Here is a 27,787-nt window from a genome sequence, read left to right on the forward strand (position 1 = left end):
CACATTGAACATTTGTTGTCGGAAAATCCGATCGCGTGTACAGGGCATAAGAAAAAGCATTTTTTTAAATTTTTTTTAAGATTTCTGATTTCCATAAATAAATACCATACACAAAACTGATATTTGAAGAGTAATTTCTCATATGGTCACCGTACCGTACTACTTATCCATGGGATGCTATGCCATAAAGTCTTATCTATATGCTACGTACGCCCTTTAACACTTAAAAATGAGATCCGCGGTGTAAGCCAAGTTCCCTCTTAGTTCTACATTATAAATGTGTTTTTTTTTTCACTGAACTCATGCCAAACTCCCATTAAAGAAAACAATGCATTACATATACCATTAAGTGACTTCCTCTATTTCGGAAAGCACTTCCAATGGGTTACAGGGACAGGAATATTGTTATCATCATTCCTTGGGCTGGCATCTGTAAAGGAAATGGTGAAAGGACAAATGATTACAACATCTATAATATAGAGGATGACTGAAAGAAGACCTAGTGACACATCCTAAAGTAGACAGTCACTGAAATCTCATAGAAGCTTTAACAGGTTAACATCATTTTAAAAGTATATTTTTCAAAGGAATATTTTGTACCGCTTTCATTAAAATAGTACGTGGTGTGGTGATCCTGCTATGCAGCTCCTTGTGAAAGCACTTTCTGTTATAGGGTGACAACCTTCTCCCAGCTGTGCCTCTTTGTTGTCACCTTGTCATCTCCTTCAAGCGGGTGTGCCGACACACATGGCACGAGCATGGTCCACCATTGCCACGATTAGGATCAGAGCAAGTTGGTTCAGAGCAATGATGTGCAGCTATCATTGCGGGTGGTGAATACAGGAGACAGGAAATGGTTGGAGGGGGACCAGCAGCACTGAGATGCAAAATAGGATGAAAAAAGTGGTTATGCAATACACAGTTCTTTAACCACTTAAGGACCGAGCCTCTTTCTGAGATTTGTTGTTTACAAGTTAAAAACAGTTTTTGCTAGAAAATTAGAAAACCCCCAAACATTATACATTTTTTTTTTCTAACACCCTAGAGAATAAAATTGCGTTTGTTGCAATACTTTCTGTCACACCGTATTTGCACAGCAGCGGTCTTACCAGCGCACTTTTTTGGGAAAAAATATACTTTTTTTAATTAAAAAATAAGACAACAGTGAAGCTAGCCCAATTTTTTTATATATTATAAAAGATAATGTTACACCGAGTAAATTGATACCCAACATGTCACGCTTCAAAATTGCGACCACTTGTGGAATGGCGACAAATTTGTACCCTTAAAAATCTCCATAGTTTAAAAAATTCTTCAGGTTGCATGTTTTGAGTTACAGAGGAGGTCTAGGGCTAGAATTATTGCTCTTGCTCTATCGATTGCGGCAATACCTCACATGTGTGGTTTGAACACTGGTTTCATATGCGGGTGCTACTCACGTATGCTTCTGCACACGAGCTTGGCAGGACAGGGCGCGTTTAAATTTTTTTTTTTTCTTATTTATTTTATCTTTTATTTTTTATTTTTACTCTGTTCTTTTAAAAAAAAAAAAAAATTGTCACTTCTATTCCTATTACAAGGAAAGTAAACATCCCTTGTAATAGAAAAAAAAGCATGACAGGACCTCTTAAATATGAGATCTGGGGTCAAAAAGACCTCAGATCTCATAATTATACTAAAATGCAATAAAAAAAAAGTTGTCATTTGAAAAAATTTTTTTTAAAAAAATGACCCTTTAAGAGCTATGGGCTGAAGTGACGTTTTGACGTTGCTTCCACCCTGCCTGTAATGGTCTCCATGCCTAGCAGGAAGAAGGATCTGATCGCTGACTGCTCCGGTAGGCGGAGGTGGGCACCGAAGCGCGGCTGGAGGGGGGGCCCCTCTTCTGCCACCAATAAAAGTGATCTTGTGGCAAATCTGCCGCAGAGACCACTATTATCGGAAACCAGACCTCCCGCTGAAGAAGAGGATACCAGGGTTATGGCAGCTATCTGCTGCCAAAACAAAGATATCCCTCTTCAAAGTTAGGACATATATATCGGCGTGCGGCGGTCTGGAAGTGGTTAACAACTCAAGGTCATCCACTAGTATTTGCCTGCCGAGCGCCCTACAATGCACTACATGTTGCACAGTGCATTCTAAGCCTTGATTAGCTGAAGCAATGCACCTGACCGCAAGGCTTTGCCCAATCAGGGCACAGTGGATAGCTGGTTGTTAAGGAGTCATCCGCTGTCAGCGGGCTTCCCCGTTGACAGCTGAAAAAAAAAACATTGCCGGTAATACAAAAATGTGGAGAAAAATGGTATGGAGCCCCCCCCCAATTCATACCAGGCCCTTAGGGTCTGGTATGGATTTTAAGGGGAACCCCATGCCAATACTTTAAAAAAAAACAAAAAAAACAGGGCCCCTCCCTTTTGAGGGAAAACCCCACGCCAATTTTTATTTTATTTTAAATAGCGTGGCCCCCTCCCCATAATCCATACCAGATGCTTATCCTAGCATGCAGCCTCTCCTGAACCATGCTAGGCCATATGCCCTTAACAAGGGAGGGGTGCTTTGCGGCGCCCTCCCCTACCCAAAAGCACCTTCTCCCAATGTTGATGGGGACAAGGGCCTCTTCCTCACAACCCTGGAAGGTGGTTGTGGGGGTCTGCAGGCAAGGACCCCTACTCATTCACCAAAAAGAGTGTCAAAAATGAATAAAAACACACACAGTTTTTGACAATTCCTTTATTAAAAAGATTAATATGGCAAAGTACTAATGCGCTACCAACAGTGTATCAGTACAAATAAACTGCTTATTAATAAAGTGCATACATATAAAGCGCTAAATGAAAAAAGCAGCTAAACTTCTATAGTGTAACCAACACCTCTAAAGAATGTATATCGTGTAGTGAAGTAGCACTAATATAGCACGTCAACAAAAAAAAAACAGGAATTTCTCAGATGCTCATGCCAAATATAAACTCATATAAAAGTGTTCGAAGTCCTAAAAGGTGCATCCCATTATATATATCTGAGCAGTAATGCAATGAAATCCAGTAAAGTGTATCACATAAAACTAAACTAAAAGTAAATTGTTTCCCAGGAATATTCAGCATCCAAAAAAATCAGGTGACTCAGAGAGATGATCAGTTTCAAAGTGAAAAATATAAATCAGAGTAGATAAGGGGGATAAGGACGAGTGAAAGAGTCCAAATTAAAGATTTATGATGGTAAACATGTCTTTCTGCAATCCTCCCCCAGTGGTGCTAGCCTCTCACCTTATAGATAGACCCCAACGGGTCTAATGGGGCAACAGTAAACGACCAGCCTGTTGTTGAAGCTTTCCTCACAAGGTCCAAGGGATCTCTGTAACTTTTTCTCCCGTCTCCACTGTCCTTTCCTAGAAAAACTTTTCTCCCAATCCGCAAGATGGAAGATAAAAAAAGAAGGCTTTCCATAGTGTAGTAGGTTTAAAGGTTCAAAAGTAATTTATTTAAAAAAATCTAAAAATGGCAACAGCAGGCCAGACAGCAAAAAAAGTGTCAAACAAATGAAAAGACTTCTGGTCACGGCCGTAACCGGATGTGACGTCACCAAGCTCCTCCCGACTAGTTGCGTGACCGGAAGTTTTTTCATTTGTTTGACACTTTTTTTGCTGTCTGGCCTGCTGTTGCCACTTTTATTGTAAAGGAGTTTTTAGATTTTTTTTAATAAATTACTTTTGAACCTTTAAACCTAGGGGGCCTGGTATGGATTTTGGGGGGGACCCCCACGCCATTTTTTTTTTAAATTTTGGTGCGGGGTTCCCCATAATATTCAAACCAGACCCAAAGGGCATGGTAATGGACTGGGGAGGGACTCACACAGTTTTTTTCAATGATTTTTATCTATATTGCCGGGATCCGGCAATACGTTACAGTCGCGAGCAGTTTTAAATGAAATTTTTTCCTTTAGAAATGTTATTTTGCTGTGGTACTGTTTTGAACATGGAAAAGATGCGCTACTTTACAGGCAGACTAAGGAGACTCCCCAGGCACGATATTTAAAGGAGTATTTCATTTTGATTGTTTCACTTTAAACATTATTAAAATCAATGCTCCTGAAAAAACGTCAGTTTTTAATACTTTTTTTGCATTGATACATGTCCCTTGGGGCAGGACCCGGGTCTCCAAACATGGCAATAACTTGCATATAAGGCTTTAAAATGAGCACTTTTGATTTTTCACTTTCGTGTCCCATAGACTTTTACAGTGTTCACGTGTTTGCACAAATTTTTTGCCTGTTCACATGTTCTGCTGCTAACCAAACCGGGGGGTGTTCGGCTCATCCCTAATGATGACTTAACAATTCTGGGGTAAATGCAAGTCAGTTTTCCCGTTTTACCATATCACCCCAGAACCCCTCACCCTGCATAGGTGAGAAATTCTGAGTATTTTATCCTGCTACTTGTCATCCCTTTTAAGGGACCACAACCCAAACAAAGGGGACATATACCTCCTATCAAGGACCCATCGGGTGCCATTTATAATAAACGCAGAAGTAAATAGCACAATCAATTTAAAAAAAAAGTGCAGTCAACATCTTTTAATTCATAAAATATAAATTTGTTATATTACAGATCAAGTTGAATATATAGCCCTTCATCAGGCCGACAAGTAGCATTCATAACAGTTACATAAATAGCTTCCCTGAATCAGATACTGGTTGAATTCAAAAACATTACCCTTTAGTAACATACTGTAATACTTATACAAAAGCCATATTCTATACATAACATAATCATAATAAATAAACATTCTTATCATAGGAATGGAGAGTGTAGGAGGTGTGTGTGTTTTTCAATCCTGATTTTTCAACTTTCACCTGTTCCTAATATATGTATATAGGGGCACAGATTGACCGAGAACCCCAGTCTGGCCTCAAGAATATATGAAGATAAAGTCCACCGTTCAACAGAGACCATTGCTAGATGGTTTGAGGTGGGGTGGGGGTTGCTATGTTTGTTAGGTGTAGCTGTATCCCATTGTTCTATTGTGTCTGTCTGCCTTGGGAGCAACCTATTATGGGATGTCTATGTGGATTAGCTGTGAGAGGGGAGAGAGGGAATTCCTCCAATAGCTCTCCCTGCTGATTGGACAGTCTACTGATGAGACGTTTGTACCTGTGTACCTGTGTTTTAATAAACAGTTCATGTTGAGCAGCCAAGACAAGTACTGCCTAGTTATTGATAGTCAGCAGTTGGAGTATCTGATATCTATATTCAGACTGGAGGAAGCGGCAGAGTGTGGGACATTTTGTTACATTGGTGGCAAGCAGTGGGCCACTTCCTGAAGTCTGGGACATCCAAACCTCTACCGGAATCCAAGATCAGGATAGCAGACTTCGGTCACCCCAGCGGAGATATGGATCTGGCATCAGAGTTCCCGGGGCTGCTGCGGATTGTCCTTTCAGCATACTCCAGGACTGTGTCTGCAGATGAATACCTGGAGTTCAGGCAGCAGATTCGGGTAAGACTCTGGATTGGAGCCCTCCAGGTCACTGGTATGCAACAGGGCAAGTGCTTTTCAACCCCAGAGCAACAAGCCAGTGACCAGCAGGCTTTGCGGATGGCATTCCTGGGGGAGCAGCCCCAGGAGCAATGGGTGACTGAGTTGGACAGGCTGGTTTAGCAGGAGATAGAGCTGGACAATCGTTATCGGGTTCTGCAATGACACGCAGAGCAGGGATATTTAGGGGAGACAACAGAATGCTCTCCGGAGGGATATGACTTTGGCGGCCCTGGATAGATATGGGAGAGCCTTACAGATGGTTATGTGTTTGGCGATGAAAGAGAACCTACCCTTGAGGACCTGCGAGATTATAGAGAGGCTATGCTCGGTCTTGCAGGGGTCTCAGAGCCTAAAATAGATCTTGAATTTTTGCTAAAGAAGGAACAGCATCTGGAAAGGGCATACAGGAAACTGCTAGGACACGTTCAGCAGCATGCCAGGGAGGAGGTGTTTGCCCTTCCTTCCCATCAGTTGGCCAGGGTGGAGGAAGGGATCTTTCCAACCCAGCAAAGATCAGTGCACCTGGGTAACAGTACTAGAGACATGTCGTCCCAGCAGCCATATGACGGTAAGGGGGATAGAGCAGCCGGCTCCCCTTCCCAGCAGCAGACAGCACCCCAGAATGATGCCACCAACCCAGCAGAAAAGCGGGCAACAGAGCAGAGTGCTGCTGGCCTCTGCCCTCAACTAACAAAAGATGCAGTATCCACCTGTATACTCCAGGGATGCTGGACAGTCGGCCCAGATCCCCAACAGCATGATGAAGTGAGCCCAGCCACCCTGTCTTCTTTCCAACAGCTGAAAGGACTCCAGGGAGAAGGGGCAGTCCGCCCTTCTCCCCAGCGGTGGGTATTTTCTCTGAGAGAGGCAGAGGTTGGCTGGGTGAGTAATGCTATGTTTGGGACAATTTATTTGGGGTACTGTGTGGATACCGGCATTGGGGGACTGGAACTACTGACTAACTTTGGAGTCAACCCGTCTGGGGTCTCCTCCTGTGTTAGTCCCCTGCCGAAAGGGGAGATGTGTAACGGGAGACACTTTGGGCGGGGAGGCCCGTGGAACCCAGAATCCCTTGGAGAGGTTGGGAAACCCTTGTTTCATCTCCCCATGCACCTCCTATGTCTAACTAACCCTGTGTCTATTAGGGGCATAGGGTGACCGAGAACCCCAGTCTGACCTCAAGAATATATGAAGATAAAGTCCACCGTTCATCAGAGACCATTGCTAGATGGTTTGAGGTGGGGTGGGGGTTGCTATGTGTTTGTTAGGTGTGGCTCTATCCCATTGTTCTATTGTGTGTCTGCCTTGGGAGCAACCTTTTATGGGATTTATATGTATATGTGGATTAGCTGTGAGAGGGGAGGGGGGAATTCCTAGAACAGTTCGCTCCTGCTGATTGGACAGTCTACTGATGAAACGTTTGAATATACCTGTGTACCTGTGTTTCAATAAACAGTTAATGTTGAGCAGCCAAAATGTGTACTGCCTAGTTATTGGTTGTCAGCAGTTGGAATATCTGATATCTATATTCAGACTGGAGGAAGCGGTATATGATGAAAGCACTCAAGCGGAGTGTGGCGTTACAGCCCTGCCACTGTGAAAATGAATGATGTAGAAAGGACACAAGTTTTGCACATTTGCAGAGTGTGTGGCTCCATATGAGTGGAGAAAACTGTTTTTTTCTGTTTCCTCCAGGTTTCATAATTCTGGATCAGGGTCGGGAGTCCAAAGGCTTCACAAAGTCCTAGGTTGGGTGAAGACTTCAATTGTGTGTCCAGGTCTTATTGGAGACTTGCAGGCCATGTGTCAATATAATCAAGGACCTGGTCATAGTGCAGTGCTCCCATTAGGAGACAGAGGTATTCTACTAAAGAGACGGCACACCATGCTGGAGGAGAGATTCTATGTCCAAAGAACTGGGAGAGTCAAGATGGCTGAGAGACTGAGATGGTCTTGGAGACTTGGAGAGCCGAGACAACTAGGCTAGTCCAGGAAAATGTGGGAATCTAGAGTTCCAGGACAAGGGTGTTTTTTATGTGATAATAGTCTGTATAACCCTTTTTTCTATGGCTGTGTTTGTCGTTTTTTATTTACCCACCAAGATAGGTAAATATCTTTGTTTTGTGAAATGGGACATTATTGTTCGAGCAACTCTGTTTCAACACAAGGGTTGTATAATCTACAAAGAGTTGATCCATTGAAAACTTGGAAAACATATGAATTCACAAAGACCTTTAGTTCATCTGTCTTGAGGCCTAACTAAATTTAACATCTCCACCAGAAGATGATAAAATGTATTATTTCTTCATCATAATTACAACATCAAGGAGTGAGAGAGCCCGGGGTGTCATGAGAACCCCTATGGAGAGGCCAGGGGTATGAGCCTGTGCTGCAACTATGAGGCTGAGTGAGCCAGGAGAGCTGAATTACATGATCTGAGGGACCAGTGAAAAGAGCCGCGGCGCTGCTGAAGAGAGAGCCAGGTGGCCTAGTATTTTTGTTTTATCTGATCTTGCTGGTGAAAACCCCTTGTTTTTGTGGACTTTACTTTTGTTTGTTCAATAAAAGTGGGCTGGCAAGCCTTAAAACCAAAGTTCAGACTGGTGCGGACTCTACAAATGCTTCTACAGTACCACTGAGCAGAATTCCTCAAGATAGATAGATAGATAGATAGATAGATAGATAGATAGATAGATAGATAGATAGATAGATAGATAGATAGATAGATAGATAGAAACATAATAAATACATAACAAACATATATGAAAAACTATATTGAATTAATAATCCTTTAATATATATATATATATATATATATATATATATATATATATATATATATATATATATATATTTGCAACTAATTGTAAACAGGGTATCTGAAATGTACATTCAATGGTTAGGTCTGTTACGTGTTCCCTTCCAAATTATAATTATAATTTTTAATAATTCCTAATGTTTTACAACTGCATATTCTGTTTCCAAAGGTGTTGGTTGTTGTGGGCTTTCTCCTGGAGCTGGTAGTTCAAGTAAAGTGTATATAACACCATCGGAGTCTGCAGTCTGCCCTACCTGAAATAAATATAACATTAACAATATCAAGAAATCATACAAGTACGGGTCTTACATTTGCTATTGGGAGATCGTTGCTTTAGATGGAAAATACGTTTTATAGGTGGTATTGTTTATCTAAGGCAGCATTCCTCTAATTTTTTTTAAAGCACCCTTCCAAAATATACACAATCTTGAGGCACCCCCTTCTGTGAAAAGTAATCCATGCCCCCTTCTATGACACTGCAGTGAAAGGCATGCCTCCACTGCAGCATTTTTATTGGACAGCTTGTTCCAATGGTGCTTTACCATTGGTCCAAGGCTCCAAGCTGTCCATTAAGCTCAGTGCTTCTGACAAGAAGGGAGGAGAGGCACTGTGAGATCATCCTCTCAGTCTGCTGCAAACAGAGTATGGCAGCTTGTATTTAAAGTGGCTGCTATGTATGTAGCTTCTGAGAGGCTGCACAAGAAGCCCCGTATCTCTGGAACTATAGGTGGCAGGAGCCCCAAATTTAACCAGTGGTGGGGTAGGACTTCAGCTACCTACCCCTCAAATTTGGGGTCTCTATGACCCCAGGTCGCCAAGCTACAACCCTTGAAGCTTGATCAATTTTTAGTTAGTTTTTTGTTTTTTTTATGTTTTTTTTTTATGTTCATGGCAGGTGAGACTCTGCCTCCCCTGACTGCACGTCCCTGATTTGCACCCTTCTTTTTCAAGTCCTCTGCAATTCGCCCTGGCATTTACTCCGAGTCCTCAGCAGTCCGATCCCTGTACCTTTTGCAGAATGTCCCCAATGTTTTTCCTGGAGAAAAGTGGCTTCTTTGCTGCCCATCGTGACACCAGGCCATCTTCCAAAAGTCTTCTTCTCACTGTGCATGCAGTTGTACTCACACCTGCCTGCTGCCATTCCTGAGCAAGCTCTGCACTGGTGGTGCCCCGATCCCGCAGCTGAATCAACTGTAGGAGACGGTCCTGGTGCTTGCTGGACTTTCTTGGGCGCCCTGAAGTCTTCTTCACAAATGCAGTGGAAATGCTTTTTATGGGTTTAAGTTTATTTTCATGGCAAAGAGGGATTTCGCAATTAATTGCAATTCATCTGATCACTCTTCATAACATTCTGGAGTATATGCAAATTGCCATCATAAAAACTGAGGCAGCAGACTTTGTGAAAATTTATATTTGTGCCATTCTCAAAACTATTGGCCATGGCTGTAGAACACTCAACATTAGAGGTGATTCTTTTTTTATTTTACAAAGGAAATATACCACACGGCACACTGGTACTGACTAGTTTTCCAGTATTTTTCTTCTCCTCTAGTTTCTCTCCCTTATTCATATAACATGACCCCAGTGCTGGGCAAACAAGGATGCTGTGCACAGATGTAAAAAAAAAAAAAAAAATAGCTCTTGTTTGACCCTTTGTTGGTTCTCCTCCCACAGTGGTTGCATGTCCACTGTGGGAGGAGCATGTCTAGGAGCATGTCCAACTCCATGGAACAATCACAATTGGGCTTTGTCGTAGAGGTCTAATACCCCGTACACACAATCGGACTTTCCGCCAACAAAACTGTGGATTTTTATTCGAAGGTTGTTGGCTCAAACTTGCATACACACGGTCACAAAAATGTTGGCCAGCAATTCCGAACGTGGGAACGCGGTGACGTACAAGACGTACGACAAGCCGAGAAAAAGTAAGTTCAATAGCCAGTGCGGCTCCTTCTGCTTGATTCTGAGCATTTCGTGAACTTTTGTGCGACGGACTTGTGTAAACACGATCAGACTTTCCGACAACAAAGTTTTGTTGGCGGAAAATTTGAGGACCTGCTAGCAAACATTTGTTGGTGGAAAGTCCGTCAGAAAATGTTCGATGGAGCATACACACGGTCAGACTTTACGACAACAAGCTCACATCCAACATTTCCTGTCGGAGAATCCGACCGCGTGTACACGGCATAAGACTAAGCCCAGTCAAGGTGAAACGCGCCAGTAAGTTGTGCCCAAGATGCAGGCACTGTAACTGAAGCCTCTGTTGGCTTACCAGCACATGCGGTTAATCTATGTGGTGTGAGCCCCCTAATTTTGCTATTCTGAGGGATGTTGTACAAGCACCCATCTGGCTCCTTATAATCCATACAATGTCATTGGTTACTGGAATGCCAGCAGCTGGCTCACTGGTACCCAAGGTTGTAATATGGCACAATAAAAACCTGTGGTTTTATGTAACAAAAAAGGCAGGCTTAATCCATAAACTTTTTTTTTTTATGGTATATAAAAAAATAAAAAATATAGCAAGGTGGTAAAATGATGTTAAGGGATATATGCAGCAGATAAAATAGTAGTTTAAAATGTTATGGTGATAATTTAAAGAAAACGAAAAGAATGAACAAATAAATACTAACATTCAACTCAAAAAGTACAGAACACTATTAAAAAACCATTCACTGTCAGTGATATAAGGCATTCTTCGATGGTCTTATCAAAATTCAGGACAACCATGGTTTGGCTGTTACTCCTCCCAGTGGCCAGACATGGAACACAAAATATGGGGTTTATTTACTAGAAGCATCAAATTATAAAATAAGAGTCCATAGTGTTAAAACGGAGGCTTTGTTCAGGGGAAATACTGGAACCACCCACGGTGCAGACAGAGATACAATAAGGTGAACATGAGATTATCCTCCACCGAGCATCAACACACCGGTCCTCTTACCAAAGAAAATGGACCACTGAATTACAGGTGGTCACACAAGCATGATATATCCACAGCGCCACAGAACCAATTCAATTGGATCATAGAAGGCTGGATCTTGTAGTCCCACTCAATGGTAATTCATAAGTACATGCATAGGATACAAGAAAGCAACTCCTCATGGTGTAGGATTTAAAACCAAGGTCAGTTTATTTCTTATAAAAAGCCAGGGTACTCACATTTTGAGAAATTAATACAGGCATATCAAAAGTTGCAATTTGTCATGGATAGCAGATGTTTCCAACCACAAAGATGGCCGCATGTCAGCACGTTACAGTGTCATGACGTCAGAGCTCCACCCTACGCAGCGGTTCGTCCTATAGGAACATCGTCAGGGGCATGGTCAGAGCTCTTCATATCTTCTTTATATAGGAGGGAGGGCGGGATAAGAAAGCCCCTTCCCCCTGCACTCCACGCCTCTCTCTCATCTGGGGGGAAGGAGCGTTCTTATCCCGCCCTCCCTCCTATATAAAGAGGATATGAAGAACTCTGACCACGCCCCTGACGACATTCCTGTTAGACGAAATGCCGTGTAGGGTGGAGCTCTGACGTCACGTCACTGTAACGTGCCAACTGCGACCATCTTTGTGGTTGGAAACATCTGCTATCCATGACGAATTGCAACTTTTGATATGCCTGTTTTTATTTCTCAAAATGTGAGTACCCTGGCTTTTTATAAGAAATAAATTTACCTTGGTTTTAAATACTACACCATGAGGAGTTGCTTTCTTGTATCCTATGCATGAACTTATGAATTACCATTGATTGGGACTACAAGATCCAGCCTTTTATGCTCCGATTGAATTGGTTCCGTGGCGCTGTGTATATATCATGCTTGTTTGACCACCTGTAATTCAGTGGTCCATCTTCTTTGGTAAGAGGCCCGGTGTGTTGATGTTCGGTGGAGGATAATCTCATGTTCACCTTATTGTATCTCTGTCTGCACCATGGGTGGTTCCAGTATTTCCCCTGAACAAAGACTCTCTTTTAACACTATGGACTCTTATTTTATAATTTGATGCTTCTAGCGCTGCATATACTTAACCTTTATAGAAATCAAGCAGCTTCTAACTTCAGCTTTTTCAATTAAGCTTTGGCAATAAAACCTGGAATCTGATTGGTTTCTATGCACAAGTGAGCCATTTTTGCACTCTCCTTTAGGTGGCTCTGCACTATAGTATAAAAACGTATCCAAGAAAACCCACCAAATTATGGCATATTAATAAGATGAAAATCTAATGCCACGTACACACGGTCGGACTTTACGGCAGACTTTGCCCGGCGGACTTTTCTACGTACTTTACGACGGACTTTCTGAATGAACGGACTTGCCTACACACAATCCACCAAAGTCTGTCGAATTCGTACGTGATGACGTACGACCGGACTAAAACAAGGAAGTTCATAGTCAGTAGCCAATAGCTGCCCTAGCGTGGCTTTTTGTCCGTCGAACTAGCATACAGACGAGCGGACTTTTCGACCGGACTCAAGTTCAACGGATTGATTTAAAACATGTTTCAAATCTAAGTCCGTCCAACTTTTGAGAAAACAAAGTCTGCTGGAGCCCACACACGATCGAATTGTCTGACGAAATCCAGTCCGCCGGGCAAAGTCTGCTGTAAAGTCCGCTCGTGTGTACGCGGCATAATAAATGTTACTGATAATTATAATTAAAATAATAATAATGTGACGTCTTTGCATTTGAGAGTCTTGGAAAGAAAGTTACGATAACCTACTTTTTTGTTTTTGATAATGTTGCTTTGTTCTGAATCAGTATTACTGTATATATGAGAAGAATCCCTGTAATATAAAAAACAAGAAAGATGTTCACTATACAAGATAATACAAGTTCTAGGTGCACTAGTGGTTGTAAACCTCAGACATGAAATATGAACAAAGCACATCCCTCTATAGTGTGTACTTGTCTGTATTAAGAGCACTAAGTGACATTTCTGTCTGCCGCCTCTTTCCTCTGCTTTTAGCATGAGTCACTTCTGACACGTTTTCCTGACACCAAGAGAAAAATGGTGACAGAGGAGGGAGCTCCAGCTGATTGACAGCCTCAGCTCTGTTCCTGTGTGTTGTGTAAAGTGGGGTGTGTCTCTTCCCTCCAATCAGCTCCCAGAGCTCTCCTCAATAAGCTCTGCAGAGTGTAATTTCAGCTCTCCGTCCCCTTTTGTCCGAACTCTCAGACAACATTTATAATATCAGCACTCTGAATGGAGGTAGAGAAGTGAGGACTGCAAATAAACAGGTACAACTTAAGTAGGAGGATTTGTTTAATCTCTGTGTATCACCTGAGGCCAGTCACTTCACTGGGTATATGTGAGGGGTTACAACCACTTTAAGTCCAACACAGAAGTAAAATATGTTATACCCAAATATAGACAAGAACCTTAGATGGGGTCATTTTTCTTTATGAGCTCCTGAAGAGTCAGTTCAGCCTACCTGAAAACAATGCCCTCTAAAGATCACTCATTAACTTTTAGTTTTCATGAATATAGTAATTTTAATTAGTGGAACTCACTGTAATTCTGAAGAACTTTCTCTGGGTATAGCCCTCTGTTGCTGATCAACATTTCCATACAGATGATCATCCATTGGTATCGCCTCCTGAACCAATTATTATGCAACAACACAAAGGCTTTAATTAATGCTACAATATACACTTCACCAAAAAAAAAATACACTATATATATATATATATATTTGTATATTTAGATAGATAGATAGATAGATAGATAGATAGATAGATAGATAGATAGATAGATAGATAGATAGATAGATAGATAGATAGATAGATAGATAGATAGATAGGTAGGTAGATAGAGACTGTGTATATATATATATATATATATATATATATATATATATATATATATATATATATATTTAAACATATACAAATAAAACACTTCAATAAAATACACCAAAGAATTTATAGTTTCCCTTTAATGAATTAAATTCAAGAGTAAATAATAAACAGAAGTCAATATTTTAAGCAATATCTTCTAACAACAAAAATATTCAAAAAATATTCTAAGGGATTTTAAAGGTGTCACTGACAACTGACAGCAATAAAGAGTATCTTTAAAATGTTTTCAACTATTCATAGAAATTGTATTAAAATAGAAATCACAATCTTTAAATTGATCTAGGTTCTGTCTGTTATTTGATTTTGTAGGAAATCTACGTTTTGTCTCCTATAAAAAAAAATACTACACCCAACTAAGAGTTGTTAACATAATATAATTTATAAATTTAAAAATGTTTAAATGGCAATCAAACGATACCTGTTGAGTCTTCTCTTCATTCTTCACTTTTAAAACAGAAGTGCTTTTTTTTCTTTAAAAACAAATGAACAAAATATTTAGAGTTTGTATAGTTCAGCAAAAAAATATATATTTTTATTTCTAAATGCTATTTTCAAAATTTTGCTTTTTTTTAACAAATAAAAATTATTGACAGTGCTCTTGCACACATCACAGGCAAGTGATTGTAGCTACAGTCCAAAGTTTACTCACAGCACCATCTGTCGGTGAAGTTTTGTGTTGCAGTGAACCAAAAGAAACCAAGAAGATTGATGGGTAACCATGGGCACTACAACACAATATCAAGATCATAACGTTTATTACCAATGGGACTTCTATCTGTCAGATACTGTATATATCACACATTCATATTTTCATTAAAAAAAAAAAAAACTTTTATCAATACATTGGCAAACATTTGACTTTTAAAAATATCCACATAGGATCGTAATGTGTTTTGTTGAAAACAGCAAGAAAAAAAAAAAAAAAGACAGTGTGTCTTCTGGTACATAGTGTTGCAGTGCAAACATACATAGGTCTATTTTTCATTATTTTGGATTTGCACAACTTTTGCCAATATTTGCCCATTTTTAGGCCAGTATTTTATTTTCACTTTATTTGTCACAGGGGTTTGTGCTGAAGATGTGACAGTTTTTAAACAAGATTCAGGTGCAGTTGCTCCAGAGCTTAGTAAATGAGGTAAAGCTTCACTTTGCAAAGAGTAACCAATCATGTGCAAGGGAAATAAAAAGAATTGCATTTATGCTTGTACGTGATTGGGTGATGGAAGTCAGCAGAGCTTCTGCTCTTCTATTAAGTTCTAGAGCAACTGAACTTGGAAAACTGCTCAGACTATTTGCCTTTAGTAAATCAACCCCTTAATATCCCCTTGCCCCGCTTTGTAAGGAGGTATGTCTTTATGTATACTCAAATGGGATGACGCTCAGTTGATTGATCTTTGCCATTTGCCAGTTAAAATCCATATACTTGTAATATATTGTTGTTAAGCAAGTGAACCTTGTGAAACCAAAAAGATACAATAGAACTAACTGTATTTCATACAATTTGTTTAATAAAAATGATTGAAACTGAAAAAAATATTTGCCTAACATCATCTTTTTCAATGGGAAAAATGCTTTACTGAACCAGTCACCCTCTTTATCTCTTAGTATATGTAGTTTCATTTTACAGTTTCACTGGCACATTATAAATTATTATAGTATATTATTATCTTCTATGTTTCAGTCATTACATACCTTCTACATATGCAGAAAAGGACGATCAATAGAATTATAAACACAAGTCCCACTCCAGTTCCGATCCCGGCATACAGAATTCTTCTTTCATTTCCCGCTGTGATTTAAAAACACATTTTATGTAAGTATTGCCAATGTAAATTTAAAGTGTTACTAAACCCAGGAGCCTGTATTCACTATATCTGGTATCCCCCAGTACACAGAACATGGAAATGCAATTATTTTGCAAAAGATAGTAGGACAAAACCCAAAGAATTCTTAAAAAATATTAATAGTATAAAGGCCAGGTCTCAGCATGTAGGCCCTTTACAAAATAATCTGTAGTGGGTGACTGGGGACAAAGAGAAGGCAATTTTAACCACTTGACAATTGGGCACTTAAACCCACTTCCTAACCAGACCAATTTTCAGCTTTTGGTGCTCTCACATTTTGAATGACAATTACTCAGTCATGCAACACTGTACCCATATAATTTTTGTCCTTTTTTTCACACAAATAGAGCTTTCTTTTGGTGGTATTTAATCACCGCTGGGTTTTTATTTTTTGCACTATAAATCAAACAAGACTGAAAATTCTGTAAAAAAAAAATCTTTGTTTCTGTTAAAATTTATTGCAGAGTATTGGCAAGTATTGTCAGAGTATTGGCAAGTATTGGCAAGTATTGGCAGAGTATTGCACAGTATGGGCACAGAGCAGTGCTGTGGGCACTACAGATCCAGCCCACAGCGCTGCTAAAAACGATCTCTCCCCCTACCCCCCTCTCCCCTCGCACTGTACAGATCGGTACAGAGAGGGGAGGGAGGAACCGGCGTTATGACATGACGCCGGTTTGTTTACAAGTGATCGTTCCGTGATTTGACGGAGCGATCACGTGGTAAACAGCCGCTACAAGCGGCCATTTACCATGATCCGTGATGCGCTGGGTCTTCCAGGCCGGCGGTCACGGATGTTTGCGGGAGCGCGCCCCAGGGGGCACGCGAGAGCAACATTCTGGGAGGACGTCCCACGGACGCCCACCCAGAATAAGCTGACCGTGCTGTAGCCGTCTTTCGGCTATGGCCCGGTCGGCAAGTGGTTAATAAATTACTTTCTTCAGCTCTGTGTATCCTTTGGAGCATGGGGGAGCTCATGTCCATAATGGGGGTGGTATTGACACAGCCCCAAATGATCTACAATGTGATATGGTCCAGAAATATTTATACAGAATAAAGGTGGATAAAGCACCAGGACCAAATGGCATCCACCCACGGATCCTAAAAGAATTGAGCTCTGTAATTTCAAAGCCATTGTTTGTTTAGGGACTCGTTAATGACGGGAATAATACCACTGGATTGGCGCGGGGCCAATGTGGTGCCTATATTTAAAAAGGGATCAAAGTCTTTACCAAGTAACTATAGACCTGTTAGTTTAACTTTTATAGTCGGGAAGATACTGGAGAGTTTAATAAAAGACCACATAGACCAGTTCTTGCTAGAAAAAAATATTTTAAGCAACAGACAGCATGGATTCATGGAAGACAGAAGTTGTCAAACAAGCCTGATTTTTTTTTTATGAGGAGGTAAGTAAAACCTTGGACAGAGGGGTGGCTGTGGACGTGGTATTCTTGGATTTTGCAAATGCTTATGACACAATTCCGCACACACGGCTCATGTGTAAGGTAAAATCTCTACAGGCTTGGAAAGATCAATTTGGAAATAGATAGAAAACTGGTTAATGATTCTTACTCTGAATGGTCTAAGGTTATCAGTGGTGTACCTCAGTGTTCAGTGTTGGGACCCTTACTTTTTAATAACCTTACAAATGATATTGGGTCTGGGATTAAAAGTACCATTTCAGTCTTTGCAGATGACACCAAGCTATGTGATAAAATAACGTCCTTACTTGCAAGCCAACCTCAATGCACTGTCTACTTGGGCAACTAAGTGGCAAATGAGGTTTAATGTAGATAAATGTAAAGTTTTGCACTTGGGGGCCAAGAATATGCATCATACATACTAGGGGGAGTACAACTGGGGGGATCCGTAGTGGAGAAGGATTTGGGAGTTTTGGAAGATCATAAGTTTAATAATAGCATGCAATGCCAAGCTGTGGTTTCCGAGTGGTATGGACTCCAGAGAGAGAGAGATAACATTTTGCCCCCCTGTACAAATCATTAGTAAGACCTCATCTGGACTATGCAGTTCTGTTTTGGGCACCAGTTCTCAAAAAGATTATCGGGGAACTGGAGAAAGTGCAGAGAAGGGCAACCAAACTGATAAGAGGCATGGAGGAGCTCAGCTATGAGGAAAGATTAAAGGGACTGAATTTATTCTCTCTTGAGAAGAGGAGATTAAGGGGGGGATATGATCAACATGTACAAATACATAAGAGGTCCATATAGTGAACTTGGTGTTGACTTATTCACTTTAAGGTCATCACAGAGCACAAGGGGGCACTCTTTACATCTAGAGGAAAAAAGATTTCATCTCCAAATACGGAAAGGTCTCTTCACAGAATTGTGAAAATGTGGAATAGACTTCCTCCAGAGGTGGTTCTGGCCAGCTAAGTAGATTGCTTTTAAGGCCTTTAAGGCCTGTATTCTTTCCTAAATGTACATAATATAACTGGGTGCTGACATTTATAGTAAAGTTGATCCAGGAAAAATACGATTGCCTTTTGGGGCATCAGGAAAAATTTTTTTCCCCTGCTGTAGCAAATTGGAGCATGCCTTGTTGGGGTTTTTAATGCAACAATACTAAAATAAATTGTATGTGTTTTATATATATATATATTTAGGTCATAATATAAAAAAACTATATATATATATATATATATATATATATATATATATATACATATATATATATATATATATATATATATATATATATATATATATATATATATATATATATACACACATATATATATATACACATATATATATATATATATATATATATATATATATATATATATATATATATATATATATATATATATATATATATATATACATATATATATACACATATATATATATATATATATATACACATATATATATATATATATATATATATATATATATATATATATATATATATATATATATATATATATATATTTATTGGGGGGACATCGATAGTTTCAAAAAACTACTTTAACTTATACACAATGATGCTATTAAATTTAATCTCTTGATATTAAAACCTTAAAACAAACCTAAGCTTTGTCCAGGGATTGGATTTAACCCGTTCCCCTAATCCCATCCAAGCAGCAGATTTACCTTTAAATTGTTTCTCAACTGCTGCGTTCAGCAATGGGAGCTCTAAAGGAAATATTTGCTACTTCTGGGTATGGAGGAGCATGTGACAGCTCTCTGCAAATCTGATCACTGTTGTTACATGGGGAGTTTATTGCCCGGGGTAATCTAAAACTCCAGCAACTCCTAGCTTACCTAAACAGAAGAACAGAAGGAAAGCGCTTCTAAGTGCAGATTTCCATATTTATTTTAAAGATAAAATAGCCAATTGGCCACTTACAGGACATATAAAAATAACAGGCTCATCTGATAGTGGGGAGTCCGGGACACAGACGATGAAAGCTGCTAAGGGTCCGCTAGCATTCATTCGGTCAAAGGAGGAAGCCGGCCGGAGGTCCAAGACGGAGTGGACCTGCAGCGTCAGCGGGATGACGTCACTGGAGGGAACAACGCATTTCCAAGCATGCACCATACGATGGCTGGGTATGTGTGCTCCTTTATCAGGCTAGTCATACTCTAAAATGTGTCACTCCCTCTGGTGACGTCATCCCGCTGATGCTGCGGGCCACACGTGCTGTCCACGCCATCTTGGAGCTCCAATCAGCTTCCTCCTTTGACCGACAGCATGTTAGCAGACCCTGGGAGCCCCTCAGTGGCTTTTATGCTCTGTGCCCCAGACTCCCCACTATCAGATGAGCTTGTTATTTTTATATTACCTGTAACTGGCCAATTGGCTATTTTATCTTTACAATAAATATGGAAATCTGCACTTAGAGGTGCTTTCCTTCTGTTTGACATTTAGAGCCTGCTTCTGCCCTCTGGAACGGCTCACCCTGGTGCTTTCTTTTGGACATTTGAACTTTACATATTCATTATATTGCTAAAAGTATTGGGACGCCTGCCTTTACACACACATGAACTTTAATGGCATCCCAGTCTTAATCCAGAGGGTTCAATATTGAGTTGGTCCACCCTTTGCAGCTATAACAGCTTCAACTCTTCTGGAAAGGCTGTCCACAAGGTTTAGGAGTGTGTCTATGGGAATGTTTGACCATTCTTCCAGAAGTGCATTTGTGAGGTCAGGCACTGATGTTGAACAAGAAGGCCTGGCTTGCAGTCTCCACTCTAATTCATCCCAAAGGTGTTTTATCGGGTTTGAGGTCAGGACTCTGTGCAGGCCAGTCAAGTTCCTCCATCCCAAACTCACTCATCCATGTCTTTATGGACCTTGCTTTGTGCACTGGTGTGCAGTCATGTTGGAACAGGAAGGGGCCATCCCCAAACTATTCCCACAAAGTTGGGAGCATGAAATTGCCCAAAATGTCTTGGTATGCTGACGCCTTAAGAGTTCCCTTCACTGGAACTAAGGGGCCAAGCCCAACCCCTGAAAAACAACCCCACATATTATTATTCCTTTGATACTGGGTGATTGTAACATTGATAGCGCCTGCATCCATCTCTTTTTTTCTCATAGCGTACAGAAAACTTTCTTTTCCCTACCAGTGGCTGATCAGAGTGTTGGGGCAGTGAAAAGTTAAGTGTGCTGCTGGGGAGGACTCATTTTAAGTGATTCAACAAGCGTTCAGGTTTAAAGTGCACCTGTGTCCAGAGTCAGACCATGAACAATAACATTCATATGCTTAACGGTAAAATAGTTATAAAATAAGTCCTCACTGACCTCTATAGCTCCATGTACTGTGAAGTAATTCATGTACAAAGATCATAATAAAGACTCTAAATTTGGTTTCAGTCGGTTTAGAACAGTCTTTCTCAACCTACCCTGGAAGAATGCCCTAAAATAATTTTCAGGTCTCTGGGAACCCTTACTAAATCCACTTGGGGAGTAAATAGAAAAATTTCCCATACACTGGTGGTCGGTAGGAAAATGTCAACCCTTCCAGACAGTGAAAATGATCATTGGTGCCATGCTGCTTGGATTGCCAAGTGGTGTTTGGCCTGGAACTATCCAAGCACCACCAAATGTGTGGTCAAATTGCCATAACTCAGGGAATGCCTAGCAAACTCTGGAGGCACCTTAGTTGAGGACAACTGGTTTCAAAACACCTGATGTGTGTTTACAATAGAGGGCTGCCAAGATTCTGCTGCAATAGAAAGTATTAGGAAATTAACTAAGATTTCCGTGCCTCAGTTGTGAATTTTGAAGTCAAATTTGCCCACAATGCCCATGGCTTCAGAGGTGAATGGGTCTTATTTTAAAGTGTTTTTACTGCTTGTTCAGAATTCGTACCTACCGTTTTTCCACAAAAATAAGCCCGGGTCTTATATTAATTTTGGCAACAAAAGACACAGTAGGGCTTATTTTCGGGGTAGGTCTTACCATGTAATGTGCTGTCTTCTCTCCCCCTCTCCCTCCCTGCCTGTCAGGAATCCCCAGTGTGAACTGAGTTAAAATGCTTGTAAAATCCTATAATCTACTCTATTACAGTAGTATATAATGTACAATGTGTGTGTTTCTGTAATATAATTGTGCCAAATGCCTTAGTTATAGCGTCACTCTGCTCTTCTGTGACCTGCCGGAGCTCTCTTCCCCGCAATTATATTACAGAAACACACACATTGTACATTATATTCTACTGTAATAGAGTGGATTTTACAAGCATTTTAAACTAGGTCTTATTTTCAGGGTAGGTCTTATCTTCAGGGGAAACGCGGTACTTTAGTGTGCATAGTCTGGGCACGGGTTCGCTTTAAAGGATACATCGAAAGAGAAAATTGATGTATTATTAAATTTAGTGGAAAGAGGACATAGGCAATGAGGAAGTATTTATGCACATCCGCGCTTACACTACCTGATATCTCTGTTGTCTTGTGAAGTAATCATTGCTAGTTCCCCTCTTTAACCCTACAAAACATTACCGTCCACTCTATGCACTTCTTCTTCTTGCATTATTTATATTAGTTCATAAGCATAAGATCTGAAACTTCTACTTTTTCATATGATGTCTTCATCTATTAAGTGATCATTCCCTCTTGATAATTAGATCAAGCCTTGGGTCTCCATAGAAGATACATGCACTAAGATTAACAACCGTTCAATTACAAGCCACAGGAAGCAGCTCTTAATTCCTGATAAGTTGGTGGTTTTCTGTAAGCTTCCTTGAGGTTTGAGTCACCAACTTTGTATCTACTTTATCAACCCAAACCTAAGGGATGGAGGTCTCTCTATTAACATTAATGGGCTGTGCTATGACTTAGGTGATCTACAGTACATTGTATCCTAAATCCTATGTACAATATCAATAAAAATCTTTCATATTCGCAGCAGTAGGGTAATTATGTCGACAAATATAAGATTCAAGGCACTGTTTTATTCAAAACCAAAGCCTATAAAGCCTTAAAGTCATATTAAAGGCAAGATTAACCACTTGCTTACTAGGCACTTATACCCCCTTACTGTACCCAAATTAATATTTAAATAATTTTTTTTTTCAGACAGATAGATAGACTTTTCTTTTGGTGGCATTTAATCACCATAGTTTTTTTTTATTTTTTGCTACACAAACACAAAAAGCTAAAAATTTAAAAAAAAAACAGTTTCCACAGTTTGTTATGAAATGTTTTAAACAGGTAATTTTTTTCCTTCATTGATGTGCACTGATAATAAGTTGCACTGATAAGGTGGCACTGATAGGTGGCACTGATGAGTACCGATGAGGCAGCACTGGTAGGCACCGATCAGGAGGTACTGATAGGTGGCACTGGTAGGCACTGATAGGCAGCACTGAAGGGCACTGAGGTGTGGCACTGATAGGCAGCACTTATAGGTGGCACTGATGGGTGACACTGATAAGTACCGATGAGGCAGCACTGGTAGGCATCGATCAGGAGGTACTGATAGGTGGCACTGGAGGGCACTGATAGTCAGCACTGAAGGGCACTGAGAGGTGGCACTGATAGGCAGCACTTATAGGTGGCAATGATGGGTGGAAGTGGTAGGTGGCACTGATGATGAGGCACTGATTGGTAGCAATGATAGGTGGCACTGGATAGCAGTACTGATGGACATTGGTAGGTGGCACTGTTGGACACTAATTAGCAGCAGTGCCTGTCACTGTGTGGGACCGATGTCCCTTTTATACAAGCCGGTAAACGGCTTATTAGGGGAAAAAAGCCAATGTCTGTCTTCTGTTTACATCATGTGATCAGCTGTCAATGGCTGACATTTGATCACATGGTAAAGGGCCGGTATTGGCCTTTCACTCCAATCTATAGTCAGCCAAGTCCCAAGGACTCGATCACAGAATGGGCTGCCCGCGTGCCACAGGTTGCACACGGCCAGCGGGAGGACGTCCATGTACGCCCTCCCAGCAATCTAAGCCCACGCTGTAGCCATCTTTTTGCGCGGGCATCAAGTGGTTAAAACAAATAAATAATTAACAAACATGTCATACTGAACTTACCTGTTCTGTGTAGTGGTTTTGCACAGAGCAGCCCCAATCCCAATCCACCTCTTCTCAGTTCCCTCACCGGTGCTCCTGGCCCCTCCCTCCTGCCAAGTGCCCCCAGAGAAAACAGCTTTCTGTGGGGGCACCCAAGCAGACTCGCTCCTGAGCCGCTGCTCTCTATGTCCATTCAGACACAAAGCCACGGCTCGCCCCATCCCCTCTCTCTTCTTATTAGTTCACTGGCTGTGATTGACAGCAGCGGGAGCCAATGAGGAGGGAGAGTCCCCGGAGAGACAAGGCTCTTGTGCACATCGCTTGATCATTGGGGAGGGGGCTGGGGGAGACCCTGCACAAAGTTTTTTACAACCACTTTAAAACTAAATTCCAGGCAGATATAAAAGACAGGAATTAATTAATTTTGTATTTTGTATTCAATAATACATCATTAATTGTATTTTTAATTGAGCGCCCAAGCACAAACTAGACAGCCTGGGCTCAGATAAATAGGGTTGAATGATACTGGCTTTCATTCAACATGGAATTGATAGATGGAATGGATTGATGGTAATGACTAAGCGCTAACATTTGTGTGAAACGCGTCTACCTCTTTGTCTCCTGCTCCATCTGTCAACCATTTGTCATATGAGGCTTCAATAAAAGGATTTTTGCAAGTGCAGCCATCCGGAATAATTTTCTTAGGAAAATTGAGGACATCTAGTGATGGAAAAGAATACTCTTGGGGACAGCTGTGGTTTGAAGGTAAGTATTGCAGCAAACACTTTTTTTTCATCTTTTTAATTTTTTTTTCTTTTTTTTTTACTTTTATATTTTGTTTTGAAATAACAGAGCAAGTGCAGCGCTTCAAAGTGTTTAGTGAATGTCCATGTGTTAGGTAAATAGCTATAGTCCCAAGTGTAATCAATCCCAATAGGCAAAAAGTCCTTAATAGGTTCCAAAGACAACTCGTGACAATGTCATGTGACAAAACCCTCACCAGAAAATAAATGTAAGCCAGCATATAATAATGAACTTGCGGGTCCAAAGTGTTACACAGTGCTCCTTCGCTGTGGTATCTCTTCATCATTCTATGCACTCACCAGATAACAAGCCATTATGAGCCTTGTATCAATATCTTGGAGCTTGGTGACATCCTATCTAGGGTTGTAGACACCAGGGAAAACCTCATAGGAGACTGGCAGAAAGATGGCCACCGCTCCCAGCATAAGGACACAGCGGTAATGGCATCAGTGTGTAGGCCCCCTCCGACACATTTTGTGCGCATGCACGTTTTTAAGGCAGGTTTTCCCTGCTGTCTACAACCCTGGACAGGATCTTAACAAGCTCCAAGATATTGATACAAGGCTCATAATGGCTTGTTATCTAGTGAGTGGATAGAATGGTGAAGAGATAGCACAGCGAAGGAGCACTGTGTAACACTTTGGACTATGAAGTTCATGAATATATGTTGGCTTATATTAATTTTCTGGTGAGTGTTTGTGGACATCACTCTGTCACGGCTGGTCTTTGAACCTATTAAGGACTTTTTTGCCTATTGGGATTGATTACACTTAGGACTATAGCTATTTACCTAACACATGGACATTCACTGAACACTGTGAATCGCTGTATTTGCTCTTTTTTTTATTGTTTATTGAAGGTTGTAGATTCACCTTTATGGGTGCTAGCTGCTTATTAAATACGTTATCAGTGCTTACTTGTTCCATTTTGTTTTATATTTGGTTTTGCTTTAACTACTAAAAATATACAGAAGTGAAATAGAGATAAATACTCATAGTATAAATGTTTATGTAATACTTGCATTGCTTAGTAAACAGATAGGAGGAGAGAGCAGATGGAAAGAGAGATTAACTTGTCACAGTGCTGCTTCTCTTTGACTGTCCAATCACAGACGGGGGGGGGGGGGGGGGGGGTCAGTGACAGCCTGAGCTCAGATGAATAAGGTTGAATGATGCTGGCTGTCATTTAACATGGAAAACTAAATATATACAGTACCTTAGTAACGCTAAAGGAGCACTGTGGGGGACAGCTGAGGTTGGAAGGTGAGTATGGCAGCAAAAGCTTTTCTTTTTTAATTTTTAATGGGCCATTTTTTTACTTTTGCCTGGAGTTGTGCTTCAACAGATAGAAATATATAGAAGTAAAACAGGAATAAATGCAAATAGTATACATGCTTTGTGTTGTATTCATATTCATTTTTTAAACTAATAGGAAGAGAGAGCAGATGGAAAGAAAGATTAATTTGTCACTGTGCTACTTTTCTTTCATTGTCCAATCACAAACTGGGGGTGGGCCCATGACAGCCTGGGCTCAGATAAAAAAGGTTGGACGATGCTGGCTGTCATTCAAAATGGAAAACTGAGGACATCTAGTGGTGGAAAAGAAATACTGTGGGGGAGAGCTGTGGTTTGGAGGTGAGTATTGAAGCAAACTCTGTTTATTTAATTTCATCCTTAATAGACTATTTTTTTTTTCCTTTCCTGTTTGACTGGAGTTCTGCTTTAACTAACAGAAACATATGGAAGTGAAATAAAGATAAATACAACTAGTATACATTATTTTTGTAGTACTCACATTGCTCAGTAAACTTGAACACAGAGGACTCTTCTGTTCCCATATCATTAGTTGCAGCACAGATATATTTTTCTGTTGTTGTATTCTTCACAGATATTTTATCCCCGTGTCCATGTAATAATTTCCCACCTTCACCAATCCGGTACCAGGTGTAATTATTTATCGGGGGATTGGCTTTACTTGAACAAAGTAACGTGACATCATCACCTTCTTGTGTGTTCTCGTTATCATCAACTGATATGGTGACGCTCCTAGGATGATCTGTGCAGTAATAGATAACATATGGCATGATGATTTATACAGTACTATATAAATAAAATAGTATCAATTATATCGCTGAAAGAAAGTGTTTACAACATGCTTCATGGCTGGTGGGGGGGGGGGGTGGGGGGTGGCAGGTTGGTGTACACAGATTTCTGAAAACATCACAACACCCTGCTTCTGTACTCCTCTCAGCCCTGATGCAAGTGGTGAGCTGCCTCTTGGGAGGAGTTACGCAAATATCAAAATGCCTTGATGGATGGATGTCAGTCTGGAGGAGTGGGTAGACTGCATTTGCATGCATACCACCCTAGGTAATGCCCACATGTGATGCTAAGTCTCCATGATTGGTAAAAATGAAAACCATGGAATGAAAGGGATAGGCCAGGGACAGTTAGTCTCGGGGGAAAGAGCTAGATGTTGAACGTCCTCGATCCAGGAAATGAGGCGGGCTCTATCTGACTTATGGCAGCTTCTAATGCACTTTGTGAGAAGCTCACAGTAGGCAGAGAAATCAGAGTAAGTAATTTCCGCTAGGATTGCCACCTTTTCTGCAAGCCAATCCCAAACATTCTTGTACCCATAAAATATGCTTAGAATGCTGTGCCACAAGTAAGACTCTCACAGACATGTATAAACCTCAGCAGAATATTTAAAAAATAAAACTCATCCAATACATATGATTTGTGGACTGAATGACAAAAAAAAACGGATTCCTCTATCCACACAAATTAGGTGGATGGAGGTATTCCCTCCCTTCTTAGGGGGAGGGGGCCAGAGGATCTGGCCATTTCAGATTAGTGCTCTGTGTGGCGAATCAACAGATCGCCCGACTCTGTGGAGGGGGCGGGGGGGGGGGGGTAATAGAGTGTTCCTTCTGCCCAGGACAGCTATCCACAGTTCGGTGTGAATAAATGTGTCCGGGTTTAATGCAGTCTGAAACCCAGACACATGGTTCAAAACCCGGACTGTCCAGGTGAATCCTGGACAGGTGGCAACCCTAATTTTAGCACAGGAGGGGACCCTGTACACCTGTGCAAGACTGAGGGGAAGGCCGGAATAAACATGCAAGTAGGTGCTTACAGGGGAGTTATGTAAAAGTATAGTTCACTTTATTTTTGTATTCATTGCAGATAATGTGAACCGAGATAAAGTTCTATATTGCTGTGCTTTGTAATATATTGTGTAGCGAGTCAGTAAGTTGCCCAAGACTTAAGTCTGCCCACTCCTAGGTGTTCACAGCTCTGCTTCCTCTTGGTGAGCCATAAATACTGGGGGAGGGCTCAAGGTCTCGTTCTCTTCCACATGGAAATACAGAGGAAGGACTGCTGCACCATGTAGTCCTGCTGGAGCATGTGGCCCCCTAGTGGGATTTTGGGATT

At 40.8% G+C, this 27,787-nt stretch overlaps 1 protein-coding gene across 1 annotated transcript; it reads right to left on the bottom strand.

Annotated features, from left to right (window-relative positions):
* Nucleotides 1-4,554: 4,554 nt before the first annotated feature.
* Nucleotides 4,555-26,433, bottom strand: LOC141109807 (uncharacterized). The gene is made up of 6 exons (XM_073601075.1): nt 26,145-26,433; nt 15,903-15,999; nt 14,629-14,680; nt 13,863-13,948; nt 13,068-13,135; nt 4,555-8,602 (listed from the first exon to the last, which is right to left on the bottom strand). The coding sequence occupies exons 1-6, from the start codon at nt 26,431-26,433 to the stop codon at nt 8,487-8,489; spliced, it is 708 nt and encodes a 235-aa protein (XP_073457176.1). The 3' UTR covers nt 4,555-8,486.
* Nucleotides 26,434-27,787: the final 1,354 nt, after the last annotated feature.

This window comes from Aquarana catesbeiana, linkage group LG10 (genome assembly GCF_042186555.1).
Source record: "Aquarana catesbeiana isolate 2022-GZ linkage group LG10, ASM4218655v1, whole genome shotgun sequence".
Taxonomy (NCBI): Eukaryota; Metazoa; Chordata; class Amphibia; order Anura; family Ranidae; genus Aquarana; species Aquarana catesbeiana.